This window comes from Zeugodacus cucurbitae, chromosome 3 (genome assembly GCF_028554725.1).
Source record: "Zeugodacus cucurbitae isolate PBARC_wt_2022May chromosome 3, idZeuCucr1.2, whole genome shotgun sequence".
In the NCBI taxonomy this organism is placed as follows: domain Eukaryota; kingdom Metazoa; phylum Arthropoda; class Insecta; order Diptera; family Tephritidae; genus Zeugodacus; species Zeugodacus cucurbitae.
The window spans coordinates 76001387-76019646 of record NC_071668.1 but is presented as its reverse complement, the minus strand read 5'-3'; the positions used below and the strand labels follow the sequence as shown (position 1 = coordinate 76019646).

The 18260-nt window shown below is 39.1% G+C and overlaps 1 protein-coding gene across 3 annotated transcripts in view; it reads left to right on the top strand.

Annotated features, from left to right (window-relative positions):
* The window catches only part of LOC105212079 (developmental protein eyes absent), an 86238-nt gene that overhangs the window by 66924 nt on the left and 1054 nt on the right, over positions 1-18260 (top strand). For 2 of the 3 annotated variants that reach the window (XM_011183847.3, XM_011183846.3), the window contains exons 2-3: positions 6328-6374; positions 16317-18227. In XM_011183847.3, the coding sequence (XP_011182149.2) occupies positions 6328-6374; positions 16317-18227 (1958 nt within the window). Of the gene's footprint in view, positions 1-5943; positions 6086-6327; positions 6375-16316; positions 18228-18260 lie in introns of all 3 variants that reach the window. The other variant, XM_054227875.1, reaches the window with a different exon arrangement.

The following is an 18260-nucleotide window of genomic DNA, read 5'->3' as shown; positions in this document are numbered from 1 at the left end:
CTGCAGTCGATTGCATTTTATACCTCTTAATGAGATTGGCGAATGTGGAAAATTTTACTAGAGCATAAATTAGTGGAAAGTTATGATAATTGCGTGAAGAGCGTGCGTACACTGAGAGAAAGACGTGCTTAATTGCTAACTATGTGAAATAAATGTTTTTTTTTTTGTAGGGGACCTTCTTCGAGAGTTCTACGGCTAAAAGTAGCTGCTTTGAATGCTGGATATGTGGATATGCTCTTGTTCTTGTGTACTTGTTCTCCTAATTACTCCAACTGAGAGAGAACTCAAGATAGGAACCCAAGATTTTGGCAATATACAAATATATGTATATATATATAGTTGATTATAAAATTTTGTAGAACCAACCTGAAGTTCTATAAAATTTTATTTCCAAGATATTTCGATTCATATCTAGAAAGATATTGTAAATATATTACAGATATCATAGTTATAAAATTTATGGAAAAAGAAATCAATAAAAGCGTTCTTAGGATATGAAAAAAGATCTCTGAACAGGTGAAAAGGCACGAAAGCCATTCACAAATATTGTTGCAGAAGCTTTTTTCATCTTAGGCATCCACGGAGGGACCATAAGATCCCCAATGCGTTCTTATACGAGGTTATAGTGGGTTTTCTTAGTTCAGCTTATGGAAAATGCAATCAATATGATCCGATATAGATTTTAAATTTCAGTAGAGTTTCCATCCACCTCAAACTCCTTCGAATAAGAATGGTTATAAATCAGTGAAGTCCTCAATTTTATCAGCTCATTTCTAACCTGTTTACAACAATCCATAAAAGGGGCCTTAGGATGACAAAAAAGATCTCAGGACTGGTGAAAAGGCACGAAAGCCATTCACAAATATTGTTGCAGAAGCTTTTTTTATCTTAGGCATCCACGGAATATCGTCCTTAAAATTGGAGGACCATTGGACCATAAGATCCCCAATTCGTTCTTATACGTGGTTATAGTGGGTTTTCTTAGTTCAGCTTATGGAAAATGCAATCTATATCATCCAATATAGATTTTGAATTTCAGTAGAGTTCTCGTCTTCCTCAAACTCCTTCGCATAAGAATGGCTATAAATCAGTGAAGTTCTCAAAATTATCAGTTAATTTCTAGCCTATTTACAACATAATCTTATACGTTCCATACCTCATTCATATTCCTTGGACGCTAGTAAAAAATTACTCAATTATTTTGTCGTAAATTAAAGATTTAAGCACCGCGACTTTAATGATGACAAAACCCAAAATATGAAGTGAAAGAAAATGAGATGAAAACAAATTTAAAAACACTAATTCTCAAACATGTTGACATGATGGCATTAATCAATAGGTGAGAAGCCAAAGACGAGACGCAAGTAAGATGCGACAGAGGCAGAAGACACGATTGTACATACATATGTCACACAGCAGAACACAGAACAAACGCAAAACAATATAATAAAAACCAATAAACAAACCATAAAATGATACAAACATAAAAGCGAGTTAATAGTGGTGGCCAGCAAACACAACTAAATAACAACAATAAAAATATAAAAACGGAGAAAAGTTACACAAGTGGCAAGTAAAACAAGAAATAAAGGTAGACAGCACAGCGCACAACAAAAACTGACAACAATAATCACAACAACGACAAATCAATATCATCAAGCGACAATAAAAATTCAACACACCATAATTTTTGATTGTCAAAAGATGACTTCGAAGAAGGCACGCCAATGAGAACAACAAGAACAAAAGCGAAACAACAAAACAAAAACAAAAACTATCGAGGAAAAATCAAAAATCCATGAAATTCACCTTATTACGCGATTATGTACCTTGAAAGGATGGCTCTTGGGCGAGTGTCGACGCAATGGCTGGACGACAGTCATTTAGGCGCGCAGACCCCACGCTTATGCGCTTGTAATTTATGATTCAATTCTCGCGACGATCCTTGCGTGCAACGTGCAACCACCAAGAAAAAAGGCGAGTGTGCGTGTGTGTGATTGTGTAACTGCGGGCAATTAACGTAAACTCACCACGCATGCGCCGCTGCTGCCCAAGCCACAAAGCGCAGTGTAGCGACCAGCGTAAATGCGATCGCCGATCGTGCAACAGTCACAAGCAGGAATGCTGTGGCGATTAGCAACAGCAGCAGCCGACAGAAAAACTGTCACGCAAGCAACATAATTCAAAATTAAAGAATTTAAATAACTCTACACCGTGTAGAGCGAGGTGAGCGCATGGAAATTGAAAAAAGAAAAAGAAAACTGAAGCTGTGGCTAACTGACTAACTATCGATCTTATCAGCGCTGAAGAACACGCATGAAATCACCAATAAAACCAACCAAATGTGCACAGCACATAGCATTAAGCAGCTACACACACACAACAACAACAACAATAGTAAAAAAAATCATAATAAAAGTAAGAATACAACAAATTATCACTGCGCGCTGCTCCACGACACCACAACGACGAAATCGGGGATAATAATAAAGCGAATCATAAGCCGTAAAGACAAAAGCGATTACGATCGCGCTCACAAGGAATTTTAGTTCAGTTCAACAATGCTTTAGCAGGCGACAAAAAATATATTCCTACTTAAACAAGTACATTTGTATGTCTGTATGTATGCGTATGTGTGTGTGTGCATGAGTACAAAAATAAAAATAAAATCAGCTAAAAAATGGTTACCAACAGGTATTCGTGCATTGTTGTTGTTGTTGCTGGCTAGCTGTGAGTTTTCTGCCGTGTTGTGTTAAGGGCTGCTGGAGCCTAGCGCTGGTCTTCCCCATGCAACGTTGGTTGTTGTTAAATTAACGTGCCTTTCTTGCGCGCTTGTGCCATAAATTAGTTGACAGTTAAATGTGACAAACAAGAGACCCAAAACTGCATACTCAAACCAGCAAAAACAACAACAATAATAATAAAAGAAACAAAGCTTACAGAGGCAAAGAGAGTCTCAATTGAAAAGTCACTTGTGATATGTGTAGAGCTTTAGGTGGAGCTTTTTGTCATACTTTTAAAAATGAAAGCTCCGAGAGCTGTGAGCAACAACAATAATAAAATAATTAAAAAAAAAAACAATTGTTACAAAGTTAAAGAGAGAGGAATCGAAAACTCACTTGTTGAGCTTTAGGCGGAGCTTTTGTTCATACTATGAAAGCTCTCTGAGTTGAGAGCAACAACATTAATAAAATAATAAAAGAAACAATAGCTAAAGAGAATGTAATTGATAACACACCTGTTAAGCATTAGGTGAAGCTTTTAAGTATGAAAGCTCTGTGGGTTTTCGGTATTTAGATTAGAATTTTGTAGTAGATTGCCTGCTTAAAGTAAATTCGCTTTCAAGTTCAAAGAACGCAATGAATTCTAACTAAAAGCAATGATACAAGAGTCTCGCCAAACATTAAAATTATGAACTTTTGAAACACAATTTTTGAGTTTGAAGTTTTGAAGTCTACTTTAAAAATTCATTATATTATTTTTCTCAAATACTCACAGCATACCACAGTGCTAACGCCACACACCAAATTAAGCAATATTTTCACCGCTTCATAACTCCACTATCGCCTACAGTCAATGCTCGTGCTCTCACATTAACCACTGGGTGGTCGGTCGCCTTCAGCGTCTCTGAAGCTGTCGAATGCCTCCCGTTGTTCCCCAAGTAACCTTTGCATACACGTATGCCAAGTGCCAAAGGGGCGAGCGGTGTTGCACATGCGCAGCGTCAATATTGACTTGGCGACAATTTCGTTTTGCTCCAGTGAAATTCAATTTCCATTTTAACACCGTCTAGTTGCGTGTACATATAGGTATATATATAAATGTAAGTGTGTTTGTATATGGCAGCAATCATATAAAATGCACAGTTATTACAAAATTTAATTGTTACACAGTTAACTGGCGGCCAACTCATTAATTTCAAGCTGCCTTCGTTACACTTTTAACACGCGGCATTTCTGTTAATTTCAAGTTTCTAGTTAATTTTGACTCATGGAACTCGATATTTGGAAATGGTGGTTTCATTTATTTATGTGTTTTTGTGTTCTAATACCTCTCTTGGCGTTTCTAAAAGACCTTTGTATATACTATACAATGGCACGTAGTACTTAACCAATATTTGACGAGGTCAAGAAAGACAGTTCTATAGCATGTCATAATGAACCATTTTGAGTAAATATCGTAAGATGATGATCTTATATTATATAGATAATGGAAACATTCTACAATTTTTGAATATTGAGAACCTTCCAGATCGTTCAGAAATGGTTGGAAAAATTGATGAAACTATGTGTTGTTTTATTAATTGTCATCGCTGGTAATTTCTCACTAAGTCGAATTACTATAGCTGGTGATTATTACTAAGTCTTCTTTCATCGTTCTCCTCTCTGTTGCTAAATCAATAAACAGAATCTCATCTCAAATAAATAATGTAAATTTTGATAAGAGTTTTAGAGTATAAATTCATTGAGGAACTACTCTAAATAAGGACGTTATTTAATCTAAGAAGTAAGTAATGTCTCAATGAAGAATTTCTATAACTAGAAATAAAATGTTTATCCTATCCGATTCGGCTTAGCCTTATATATTCATATGATCCAGAATTAGATCTCAACAAGCTGTATGAGGTGTGTTCAAAAAATAACGGGAATTTATGTAACGATACCCCAGTCTCCATATTCGTCAGAAATGGCTAATATTTCCAAAAATAAAGAGAACTTTAAAGGACCGTTGTTTTACAAGCATACCATAAATCGCTAAAAGAGTCTAAGGCTATCCCAAAAATCGTCTTTGAGAAGTGTTCTGACGATTGAGAAGCACTGACATAAGTACATAATATCGAATGGGTACATTTTTAAAAACGACAACATTAAATTAAAATTCCCGTTATTTTTTGAACACACCTCGTATACCAGGCAGACTAAAATTTTGTTTTGGCAGAATTTCTCGAAAAATTTTATTTTAATATTTATATTTTTTTTTAATTTTAATTAAATTTAATTTTGATATTTATAAGACTTGCCATATAGTTCGAAGGAGGGATTACAGCGATCTCCTAATATTTCGTTAGCAATTTTAATTTATTTTTATTATTCTCCAAATAAAAAAGCCGGTCAAAATTAAATGAAAAATTCATTACTTCTATAGTTAATTTTGATTTATGCAATAAAAGTAAATTTCGGAAGTATTTTTTTATGTTTATTTAACGCATTTAATGCTTACGTTTCCACACGTCAGTTAACGCGACGAAAATTCCCACGATTATCATATCAAAAACTGTATAAATAAAATAAAAATTTACGAATTTACATAATAAAAGCAGACATTTATTATTCAACTAAAAACCCAAAAACAGCTGAAAAAGTACAAAAATTTACGAAAATCGAAAAAAGGCGGTTGCAACTGTTGGCAGCTCCAAGCCATTGCATATAATATATACATATATATATATATGTAGGTGTGTATATACAATTATAAAGTGCGCAGGAGAAATCTGGCGACTTCAGCATTCCAGGAAGGCGTTGAAATAACAGCAAAAACCAGTAGTAATATTAAATACAAGTAAAACATATATATAATTGTGAAAATAAATAATTGCATGCTGGCGCAGAACTGAGGTGCAAAAAGGCAAAAAATCAAACTGAAGTGTATAAATAAATAAAATAAAATTGCAATATAAACTCCATTGGCGCTACACACTGCAATGCAGTAGTCGTCGCTTTAAAAACAAAAATAAACACAACAAACAATTAAATAAATTAAAAATACACACATAAACAAATGCGACGCGACGCATTTTGTAAACCATTTGGCGGCAAATCAGTTGACTGACTGCCTACTAGTTGCTGCTGCTTTTTGTTTTTGTAAATTTGCCTTGCAATTTTTTGTTTATTGCCTGGTTTATGCAAACATTTATTTAATTTGCCTTTTTATTTATTTGTGCAGTGAAATATTTTTATTATATTTATGAAAAAAAAGCCACAAAGGCGATGGGAACGTTTAGGCGACGGCTTGCGCACCAACTGAGACCCGTGCAGCGCCTTGGTTATGGCTTTTGTTTAAATAAATGCATTTTGCCGATGCATCAGTAAGCAAATAAATATGAAAATTATAAATAAATTTTGATTGTAAATGTTTATTTGTAGAATATGCTTTGTGCTTCTGCGTTCGTGTTTTATAGTGTCTAAAAGTGATTACAGGATTTGTTTTTTATTTTAATAAAATTAATTTATGTAAAATATTACTTTAAATATTCATGTTCATTTTTGAGTTATTTCCTCTAATTCTAGCACTTTTAGTTATTAAAAAAAATTTATTTTGTGTTTTCAGGTCAAACGTCCCAAAACAGAGCACACGGACACAAATGAACGAAATCGGTAAGTTTACCATAGAAATTATACCATAGATTATTATAGAAAATCGTTCGATCGTTGTCTTACTTTTCCTGTGTAAAGCCTTCCATCCACATATAAGATGTTCGAGACAGTAGAACCTCCTTTTCTACTTCTTGGCAGCTTTTGCAATATTGATTGTAGTCCCCAGTCGACTGGCAAGCCTACCAATCAGACAATGAACAATGTTAACACTCCTACTAGAGTTCTTGAGGGGTTATATGGGTCTCGTGGATTCAAAAAATCGAGTTTTTCAAGAATATTGCTCTAAATTTTCAAGTTGATCCGAATAATAGTTCCTGAGTTCGGTTGTCAAATTTTCTCGAAAACTACTCAACCGATCTTGATGAAATTTTGAACAGGTGTTCGAGATACAATTTACTCGTGTTTGAACGAAGGATTTTATTTTTCTTTCAATTACAACTATTAAAAAAAAAACGCAATATCAAGCAAATTTGATTATGAGTCTTACCCAAAACACTTATTTTTGTTTTTTTCATTTGGGATGATCTTGTCAGGAGTTATGCTGACAACGCGGAAGTACCTTTTTTTCGAGGGGTCAACGGAAATGACGTCACAATTGAGGAGTTTTACTTTTTTTTGAAAATTTCCGAAATTATTTTTTAAATATGTATCTATAAGACAGAAAAAAGTTTGTATTAAATGAATAATTTTTTACATGAAAAAAAAAAATATTGAAAATAGGCCGTTTTTTACGCGACAAAACCCATGTAACCCCTTAAGTCGTTTCTTTTGAATTTCAATAAATTTCTACTGGTTGAGCAAGTCAGGGATTGCTTCTACCGAGAGTCGGCTATGCTGATTAAATGACGTATTTGTCGATTAAATGTATACAAGTGACCGAAGACACTTTTTATCGGAATTTATTTAAAAGGTCGTGCTCAGTTTGGCTAGTTTATCCACCTCACAGTTTCCTGGAATGTGAATGTGTCCTGCATTGCAGATTTATTGTGAAATAGTCAGAATCTAAGATACTTTAGCAATTTTAAGGTCGCCTGGCTGTATTTAAAAATATATATATTAATACAACAAAAAAGAGAGTCAATTGTGAGGTTATGATTATTGCTTCAAACAACTAGCAGTACATAACGTGAATAATTATGTAAGTTAACCTATTTGGCAGTCCAAATGTCTGACAAGGATAAAAAATCATTTTAAACAGTCAAAAAGACGCCAAAAATATTTTTGAATTTCTCTAATATTTTTATGATCTCAGGCACAGCTTCAAAAAAATCAAAATAAAACGCAAACCACTTCAAAAATTTCTCTAACAACAAGCGGCAAATGAGCAATAAATTTGTAATTTTTACACTTATTTAAGAACCAACGACAAATTATCCAAGCATACGCTTACAGCACTCTTAGAAAATTTAAAAAACACTTGTGACCTTACGGGCACTTACAACAAATAATATTAATCTCCAGTTCTTATAGAATCTAACAAAAAAAGTGTAACAAAATGCTTAGAAGTTCCATTGAAACACTGCCTCTGCTTTACACATTTTGCATATGCGACACAAACAAACACACACACGCACACCTACAGATACTAAATACTCATTAAAGAACATGTGTAAGAAATTCATAGAAATTTGTGACACAAATCTTTCCGAGGCACTTTTGAATTGGTACTTGGTACTTGGCACTCGCACGTTGCCATACTTGTGCGCCTAAGCGGTTTAAGAGCGGTGAAATCGGAAAACAAAAAGGACACCAGAATCGAAATGTGTAGAAAAAGTGTCACACAACTGCAGCGTTTTTAACACTTTACGAGTGGCAGGCGTATGGCATTTGTATGAGACTAGAAGAAAGTTGTAGCTGAAGACAAAAAAAAAAAAAAGAATTCTGAGCATTTGAAATGCGCTTAGCACTTAACGCCTGCATTTATTGCATCTATATTTACATGTATGTGTGTATGTGTGTTGTAAAGTCTTTAGAAACCTGCTGCAGATGCTTCGGCAAGATGCAGGATGCGCCCACTACTTAAGGGATTAGGCTGCAGGGACATAGAAATTATTATAATAATGTGGACTGGAGGCGTTTGCTGTGTGTCATATGTGTTATTTGTGTTGTTATGTATGAGAATTGTAATATGCGAGATGTGTTCAAAAAATAACGGGAATTTTTAAAATCTTCAATTGTTCAAAAATAATACTTTAACGATGCCAAGACTCCATATACGCCAGACATAGCTACGTGCTATCTTTTTCTATTTTCAAAATTAAAGGGAACCAACTCTAGAAGGCCGTTGTTTTACAAGCTTGCGAGAAGTTGATGAAATACCCTAGGCTAACCTAAAATTCGAGTTTGTGAACTGTTTCAACGTTTGAAAGAAGTGCTGGTATAAGGCCATAATATTGAATGGGGACTATTTTGAAGGCGTAAACAGTGTTGTAGACGAATGAAAAAATATTTTTTAAAAATACGAAAATTCCCGTTATTTTTTGAACACATACAAAATATAATTTCATCCAAAAAACATGTAAAATTATAGATATTCACAATATGTATACAAAAGAAGTAGCTAGCGGAAAAAAATAATTTATTTCGAATTTCGATCTGGCAACACACAATAAATTTTTTTATATTTTTTTGGATTTTTTTTGTTTATTTTTTAAATTAATAATTTTGTTGCTATTTTCATTGAAGCTACAATATTTATTAATTTCTCACAATATTTCAGACGAATGCAATGAGCATTCGAAATTCATTTATTTTACGCACAGCTGTATTTTCCATAGAAAAATAACATAAAAATAATTAAAAAAAAATAGACTCAATAACTCTACATTAGCTATTGAATTTCACCTAACTAAATTAATCACCACCTCAACTCGATGCATATGGACGTTCACACATAAATATTAATGTGATTATACAAAAACATATGCTCACACACACATACATACTTACACTCACATCTAAACTAGTATTGCTTCTAACCAACCAAAATGAAGCCGTACAATATTCCCACTCATATTTCTGACGCTTTGGCGACATTTATTGAATTTCAATACAACAACAACAATAGCTGCTGTGGCATAGCAATAGCTACAGCACCTATATATGCATCAAATTACAACAACAAATGGCAACAACTAAAATATGATCGAACAGCGGCACCGACAATGAACTTCATTTATCATCGAACAATTATGAGTATTTGTAAGTATGCATGTATGTATGTAAATGTAGCGCACGAGACAAACGCTGAAGTGAAAGAAGAGAAGGGGTTGCTGCGGGAGCAGCATCAAGCAGCTGTGTAGAATTGCATCAAATGATTGTCTCAAATCAATTTTAGTATTGTAGCCAGAGAAATGATGTCAAACATTTTCCCATGCTCATCACTTGAACGTTGTCTCTCGCATTGCTGCAAGCGCAGCCACCTTAGCAGCCTTTCTCCCACATTAAAGGAGAAGACAAATTTCATTCATTTACTTTGACTTATGCAGTTTGCTTGGTTATTATATAATTCTAAATACTCATATTTATATATGTATGTATGTATTTATGTGTGTTTGTCCGCCTCGTCAACCACACGCCACAGCATGCAGGTGTCAGATTCCAATTGTAAAAATGTCACAAGCAACTTTTTTTCTGTTTTTCGGGAGTCTCATTTCCATTTCATTGTACAGTGATTGGTTGTGCTTGTTGTTGTTGTTATTCTACTCTCAATTAGCTGTAAGTTTCTAATTTTGACAGATTATAACAAATTTCTCTCACAACTCTTTGTTGGCGCCTCTTCCCCTCCACATGTTGTTGTTGTTATCTAAGATGTTTTGTTGTTCCAAAAGTGTGTTGATTAATTGTCATATTGCATAACAGTCAGCAGCGGTTTTTGGGCATATTAAAATATGAAATCTAATATTAACAAAAAAAAAAAAATAGAAAATATTTTCTTCTTCTTCTTAACTGGCGTAGAAACCGCTTACGCGGTTATAGCCGAGTCCACAACAGTGCGCCACGCATCTCTCCTTTTGGCGGTTTGGCGCCAATTGGTAATACCAAGTGAAGACAGGTCCTTCTCCACCTGGTCCTTCCACCAGAGTGGAGGTCTCCCTCTTCCTCGGCTTCCACCAGCGGGTACTGCATCGAAAACTTTCAGAGCTGGGGCACTTTCATCCATTCGAACAACATGACCCAGCCAGCGTAGCCGCTGTCTTTTTATTCGCTGGACTATGTCTATGTCGTCGAACAACACATACAGCTCATCATTCCATCTTCTGCGGTATTCGCCGTTGCCAATGTTTAAGGGACCGTAAATCTTCCGCAAAACCTTTCTCTCGAAAACTCCTAGTGCCGTCTCATCGGATGTTGACACCGTCCACGCTTCTGCACCATAAAGTAGGACGGGAATGATGAGGGACTTGTAGAGTTTAGTTTTTGTTCGTCGAGAGAGGACTTTACTTTTCAATTGCCTACTCAGTCCATAGTAGCACCTGTTGGCAAGAGTGATTCTGCGTTGGATTTCAAGGCTGACATTATTATCGGTGTTAATGTTGGTTCCTAGGTATACGAAATTATCTACAACTTCAAAGTTTTGACTGTCAACAGTGACGTGGGAGCCAAGACGCGAATGCGCTGACTGTTTGTTTGATGACAGGAGATATTTCGTCTTGTCCTCGTTCACCACCAGACCCATTCGCTTCGCTTCCTTATCCAGGCGGGAAAAAGCAGAACTAACGGCGCGGGTGTTGTTTCCGATGATATCAATATCATCGGCGTACGCCAGGAGCTGTACACTCTTGTAGAAGATTGTACCTTCTCTATTTAGCTCTGCAGCTCTTATAATTTTCTCCAGCATCAAGTTAAAGAAGTCGCACGGTAGCGAGTCACCTTGTCTGAAACCTCGTTTGGTATCGAACGGCTCGGAGAGGTCCTTCCCGATCCTGACGGAGCTTTTGGTGTTGCTCAACGTCAACTTACACAGCCGTATTAGTTTTGCGGGGATACCAAATTCAGACATCGCGGCATAAAGGCAGCTCCTTTTCGTGCTGTCGAAAGCAGCTTTAAAGTCGACAAATAGATGGTGTGTGTCGATCCTTTTTTCACGGGTCTTCTCCAAGATTTGGCGCATGGTGAATATCTGGTCAGTTGTTGATTTTCCAGGTCTAAAGCCACACTGATAAGGTCCAATCAGTTTGTTGACGGTGGGCTTTAGTCTTTCACACAGTACGCTCGATAGAACCTTATAAGCGATGTTAAGGAGGCTTATCCCACGATAGTTGGCGCAGATTGTGGGGTCTCCCTTTTTGTGGATTGGGCAGAGTACACTGAGATTCCAATCGTCGGGCATGCTTTCTTCCGACCATATTTCGCAAAGAAGCTGATGCATGCACCTTATCAGCTCTTCGCCGCCGTATTTGAATAGCTCGGCCGGCAATCCATCGGCCCCCGCCGCCTTGTTGTTCTTCAAGCGGGTAATTGCTATTCTAATTTCTTCACGGTCGGGCAAAGGAACATCTGTTCCATCGTCGTCGATTGGGGAATCGGGTTCGCCATCTCCTGGTGTTGTACTTTCACTGCCATTCAGCAGGCTGGAGAAGTGTTCCCTCCACAAACACAGTATACTCTGGTCATCAACCACTAGATCACCGCTGGGGGTCCTACAGGAGTGTGCTCCGGTCTTGAAACCTTCAGTTAGTCGCCGGATCTTTTCGTAAAATTTTCGAGCATTACCCCTGTCGGCCAGCTTGTCAAGCTCTTCATACTCACGCATTTCTGCCTCTTTCTTTCTTTTTCTGCAAATGCGTCTCGCTTCCCTCTTCAGCTCTCGGTATCTTTCCCATCCCGCTCGTGTTGCGGTCGATCGCAACATTGCGAGGTAGGCAGTCTGTTTTCTCTCCACTGCGAGACGACAATCCTCATCATACCAGCTGTTTTTTTGGCTTTTCCGAAAGCCAATGGTTTCGGTTGCAGCTGTACGTAAGGAGTTTGATATGCCGTCCCACAGCTCCCTTATACCGAGATGCTGATGAGTGCTCTCAGAGAGCAGGAGTGCAAGTCGAGTAGAAAATCGTTCGGCTGTCGGTTGTGATTGCAGCTTCTCGATGTCGAACCTTCCTTGTGTTTGTTGACGTGTGCGCTTTTCTACACAGAGGCGGGTGCGTATCTTAGCTGCTACAAGATAGTGGTCCGAGTCGATGTTGGGACCACGAAGCGTACGCACATCAAAAACACTGGAGACATGTCGTCCATCTATCACAACATGATCGATCTGGTTGCGAGTGATTCGATCCGGGGACAGCCAAGTAGCTTGATGGATTTTCTTATGCTGGAATCTAGTGCTACAGATGACCATATTTCGGGCCCCGGCGAAGTCGATCAGCCTCAGACCGTTTGGTGATGTTTCGTCATGGAGGCTGAATTTTCCGACTGTTGTGCCAAAGACACCTTCTTTACCCACCCTAGCGTTGAAATCGCCAAGCACGATTTTGACATCGTGGCGGGGGCAGCGCTCATATTTACGTTCTAGGCGCTCATAGAAGGTATCTTTGGTCACATCGTCCTTCTCTTCCGTCGGGGCGTGGGCGCAAATCAGCGATATGTTGAAGAACCTCGCTTTGATGCGGATTGTGGCTAGACGTTCATCCACCGGAGTGAATGCCAGGACTCGACGACGGAGTCTCTCTCCCACCACGAATCCCACACCGAATTTGCGCTCCTTTATATGGCCGCTGTAGTAGATGTCACAAGGACCCACCTTCTTCCGTCCTTGTCCCGTCCATCGCATTTCTTGGATTGCGGTGATGTCAGCCTTTACTCTTACGAGGACATCAACCAGCTGGGCAGAGGCACCTTCCCAATTAAGGGTCCGGACATTCCAGGTGCATGCCCTTAAATCATAGTCCTTTATACGTTTGCCGTGGTCGTCATCAAAAGGGGGGTTTCTCATCCGAGGCCTGTGTTTCTTATTCACTGGTTATTCGTTTTTATGTGGTGGGTCCCAAGCCCTACGCACAACCGCATAAGCGGGATTCGCCTTCTCACTTTAGCTCGCTTCCAGACGGATGTCTGTTGGCTACCCAGAGGATACTTGGTCTAAGACCGGAAGTTGTGAGCTGCTTGAGCCACATGTAAAAGAATCGTTCCTGGCCACTCCCAAGTGAATGGCAGTCAGAAACTTTCCTCACTTACGTGAACTTCTATATATGACTCCATCCTCCAGAATAGAAAATATTTTACATCATTCATAATGATGCTATAACCTAATGAGGGATCCAATGAAGGATTGGATCACACACAGCAGTTTGTAGTTTATTTTAGTTCCTTGATATTTCATATCTTTTTGAAGTTCGAGAGATTATTGGTGGCTGTTCTATGAATTGATTTTGATTTTTGATTTTATTATTAATTTTTTTCGACTTCCATTCCGGTGATCATGGATCAGACTCGATTTAAGGTTAATAAATGCTTTACCTTCATATTTGCTCGAGATTATCTTCCTACTTGCTATGTTGGTAGGTCTGAATGTTTTCGAAGAATGAGGGGTTCTCTTAAGCCCTTTTGGAAACGCTAATGGGTTTATGGGAAGTGCTTCTCCTTTCAAAATTCCTATGAAGAATTATTTCCTTATAAGAACAAGAGTATGAAACATTGAAAATATTTAATATAAGACTCGATTTAAGGCTAATAAATTACTCACATTCGCAATAGGTCGCAACTTTATTTCTATTTATAGAAGATGTCTGTATGTTTTAGAAGAATGAGAGATCTAAAGGTTATAAACCATTTCTAAAATGCTAATGGGAAGTTCTTAACGTTTCGAAACCTCTGCGAAAAATTATTTCCTTATAACCCCGGAGTCCAAATAATCGTTTGACACCCGAAGAAGCGTATGAAACATTGGTTAAAATTTTATCTTTCCCGACAATGCGCTTTTCTTTATTAAGGAGTAGAACAGCCACTAAATCTTGGGATCAGAAAATCAGTATAAGATCCTCAGTCAAAGATCATCAATGCATCCTCAGATAAATATTAACGACGAGGAAGATTGAGAAAATACTTTTTTGATCAGAGAAGAATATTATTGGAGAGAGCATTTTAGGTTTCGGTGGTAGTAAATTGAAGGAATGGTTCAAAAAGGTCTTTGGTTTCTGCTGTATAGTGCATTATGCCACACCACCGACAAGATCGAAGTCTCACCTACCGTTTCGAAATGGTTAATTAGTCCTCTTGATTCCTATATCTGACAAATGGGAATATATCTGATATCTCTTTTCCAATAATCAACCAACAAATTTTAGGTTCTTTCTTCTTTTTATTTCTTTTACGGAACCTTCTATGTATATATGCATGAATCAATAGCTCAAAATCAATTCAATCAAGTTGACAGATTTTTATATTTAGCGGCAAAAGTTCAATATTAGCTAACTGGACTTATCATGATACTAAATATACAGTTGAATGCATAAAATTATAAGCAAGTGGTATATATAGACAGATTTATAGATATATATGCCTGTGAATAACTGTCACTTAAATTTACAACCGTCATCAATCGATTTTTAAGACAATCTTTTAGATTTTGCTTCAGCTTCATGCATATAGAAATATATATAAGTATCTATAGTAAAAAATTAAAAAAAGTTATTTCTGTACTCTTTGAGGCAAATTTCTACCAAAAAGGCATAAAAGTGCCACATTTGCCGCACACATGTTCACTCGCGGTCACCAAACGGGCAACGGATCAAGTCAAGTGTGTCGTTATATGTGACCCAAGCAGATGATTGGGATGTGCGCAGTTTTGCCATTTTTTTATTCGACGAGTAATTCTTCATAGTTTCGCCTATTTAGTTTAATTCTTTGTGTTTCGGGCCGTACGTGTGTGGAGTCAGCTTGTAGCACTAAAACTGCCGCTAAAGGCACTTGACAGCGAACGAAGTGTGTGCCCACGCATACAGACATACATATATACAAATTATATACACAGATACTTCTCCAAATAGTAACATGTGTGCTACAACAGTATTTCATAGTTTATTTTCGCTCCGCTTAAGGATCGGACACTTGACTTTTCTGCTGGACATGGATTTTTCAAGTGTTTATTTGTAATTTCCTTTTCAGCTTTCCATTTCGATTCACTCTCTGTGCTCTATGCTTGTTGTATTTAGTTTTATTGTTGTTGTTGGTGTTGTTAACGTTTATGTTGATTTTTATGTTTGTCCAAAGAATTATTGATTTTTTATTGCTCATTTTCGTCGCTGTCGCCGTCGTTGGCGACATTTCCAATTCGATGTTGTTGTTTTGCTTCTATTTCTTTTATTTTTATTTTTATTTTTGTTTTTGTTTTATTTCTTTTTTTTTCTATTTCGTTGCGTTTTCAACGTCTAAGTCATTTATTTATTTTTATTTTACCATTCTTGCTGTCCACTTTTCTCATCTCATAGTTCACTGCCATTCACTAGCGATTCGTGGAAGTCGTGGTAATAATTCTCGGCTTTATTGGCCTATTTGGCTGTTGGGACTTTAGCGCACATTAACTTCAATTTGGTGCTTTGTCCGCTTAGTTGATCAAAATGAAAATATACAGATAGGAGAGGCATATAAAATATAAATAGTCAAATTATTGGATTGGTTATTTGATAAATTTCATTAAAATGCTAATTAAGCGCTCAGGTGAATATATTATACTCGTTCGGAGTTTAAGAATGAGTGAGAAAGTATAAATAGAATTCATTGAACTTACCATTTTGACCTAAAATATGCCGATCATGCTAGGTCGAATCAAAAAGCCGAACAGAATCTTCCCGAGCTTAGTATTATCAGAATGGATACCAGCAGTAACGGTACTAGACTTCTCAATACTAGAGTTCCGCAGATAACTGTCGCTTTCTTTTTTAATTCTAATAAATTAAACAGCTCATACTCAAAATAACCTCAATTTACTTTCTCCTCCTCTTCCAGCCTTTGTTCTCAAACCACCGCTCAATCGCCGCATCATCAGCAGCAACAGCAACAGTCACAGCAGCCTCAGCACCATAGTTCACAGCTTCATCCCCACTCCCTGCCACATACACAATCACCACTGGGCGGTGCGGGCGCCGCTTCCTCAGCCGCGTCTGGTCAATGCAGCCCACTGACGCTGCCACCACAATCACAGCCGCTGCAACCAACAATCACTTCGCTGGCGTCACTCAGCGGCCATTACAATGCGGCGCCCAACCTGAATTCAAGCTGTAGCCTATCATCTGGCCTGAGCGCCTATCCTTCACTTAGCTCCGCTGCGGCTGCTTCATTCGCGCAATCGCCCGGCAGCAGCTTCTCCACATATCAGCATCCGCATGCGACGACTGAGGGCGCGTCGAGCGGTGTCGATGGCTCAGCAGGTCTCGGTAACGCGGGCGCTGCGGGTGTGGGTAGGCATGCAGATTTAGGTGTCGGTGTGGGTGGCGCCGGCAGTGCTGGCATGTCGCACTGGCTGCCAGCTGAGTCACATTTGACATCTGTGAAGTCGGAGAACCGTAGTCCGGGTCTCAATAATAGCGGCGGCAGCGGTGGCGCATCTAATGTGAACGCTGTCGGCGGTGGTTTAGAGACGCAGTCGTCGCTGGGCGGCAGCAATGCGTCCCAATTGGATGGCAGTAACGTGATGACAGGTAATGGTGGCGCACCCACTAACAGTTCAATCTACAGTTGTTCATCGGTCGGTGTTGGTGGACTGGGTGGCATGGAAGGTGGTGTGGCGGGCATTGGCACAAACTCCACCTCCAGCGCTGCTATGGCGGCGGTGAATTCTTCAGCTGCAGCAGCAGCTGCAGCGGCTGCGTATGATACCAGCAAACACGATTATTACAACTACTACAACAGCATGCAGCAGTATACGCCACCCTTCTACTCCACCTATGGTACGCCCTACACGACGGCAGCGGCGCGCGCCGCCACCAAAATTGAACCCAGTTCGCCGTACTTAACGCCGTCGTATGCAACTGCGGCAAGCAACAATAATTCCTCACAGCTCTATCCAACCGCTTATGGCTACAACAATTTCGCGCAATTTGGCACAGCTGCCGCAGCGGCGGCGCAACAGGACTATAGTGGCTACTACAATGACCAGTACGGCAACTATTATAACCCAGCAAGCTACTCACCGTATGCAGCCGTAAGCTCGCCCAGTTCCAGCGCTGCCAGTCATGGCTTCCATGTGGGCGCTTCCAATTTGTCAGAGAGCCCCACAGATACACACTCGACCACACCGGTGTTGCATGCCACACATTCACCGCATTCGCCGCTGCCGATCTCACCAAATGCCACCGCCGCTGCGCTCAGCACAAACTCCACGGCGGCCGCAACAGCGGCACATGCCAAGAGTACGCCCACCAGCAAGAGTGGGCGTTCGCGTGGACGACGCCATCAGCAGCCGAGTCCAACGCGCAGCACCACATCCGACACACCAAACAGTGATGCGGCCAAGCCGCCAGAACGCGTCTTCATCTGGGATCTAGATGAGACGATCATCATTTTCCACACGCTACTCTCCGGTTCCTTCGCCAATCGCTACACCAAAGACCAAAGCACACTGCTGACGATCGCCTTTCGCATGGAGGAGATGGTCTTCAACATGGCCGACACGCACTTCTTCTTCAACGAAATCGAGGAATGTGATCAGGTGCACATCGATGATGTGTCCTCCGATGACAACGGACAGGATCTGAGTAATTACAATTTCGCGACGGACGGTTTCCATTCGGGTGCGCCACCTGGCGCGCCACCAAATCTCTGCCTGCCGACCGGTGTGCGTGGCGGCGTCGACTGGATGCGCAAGCTGGCGTTCAGATATCGCAAAATCAAGGAGATCTACAACACCTACCGGGGAAAGTGAGTACCAAAATTTGATAACATACGTAAAAT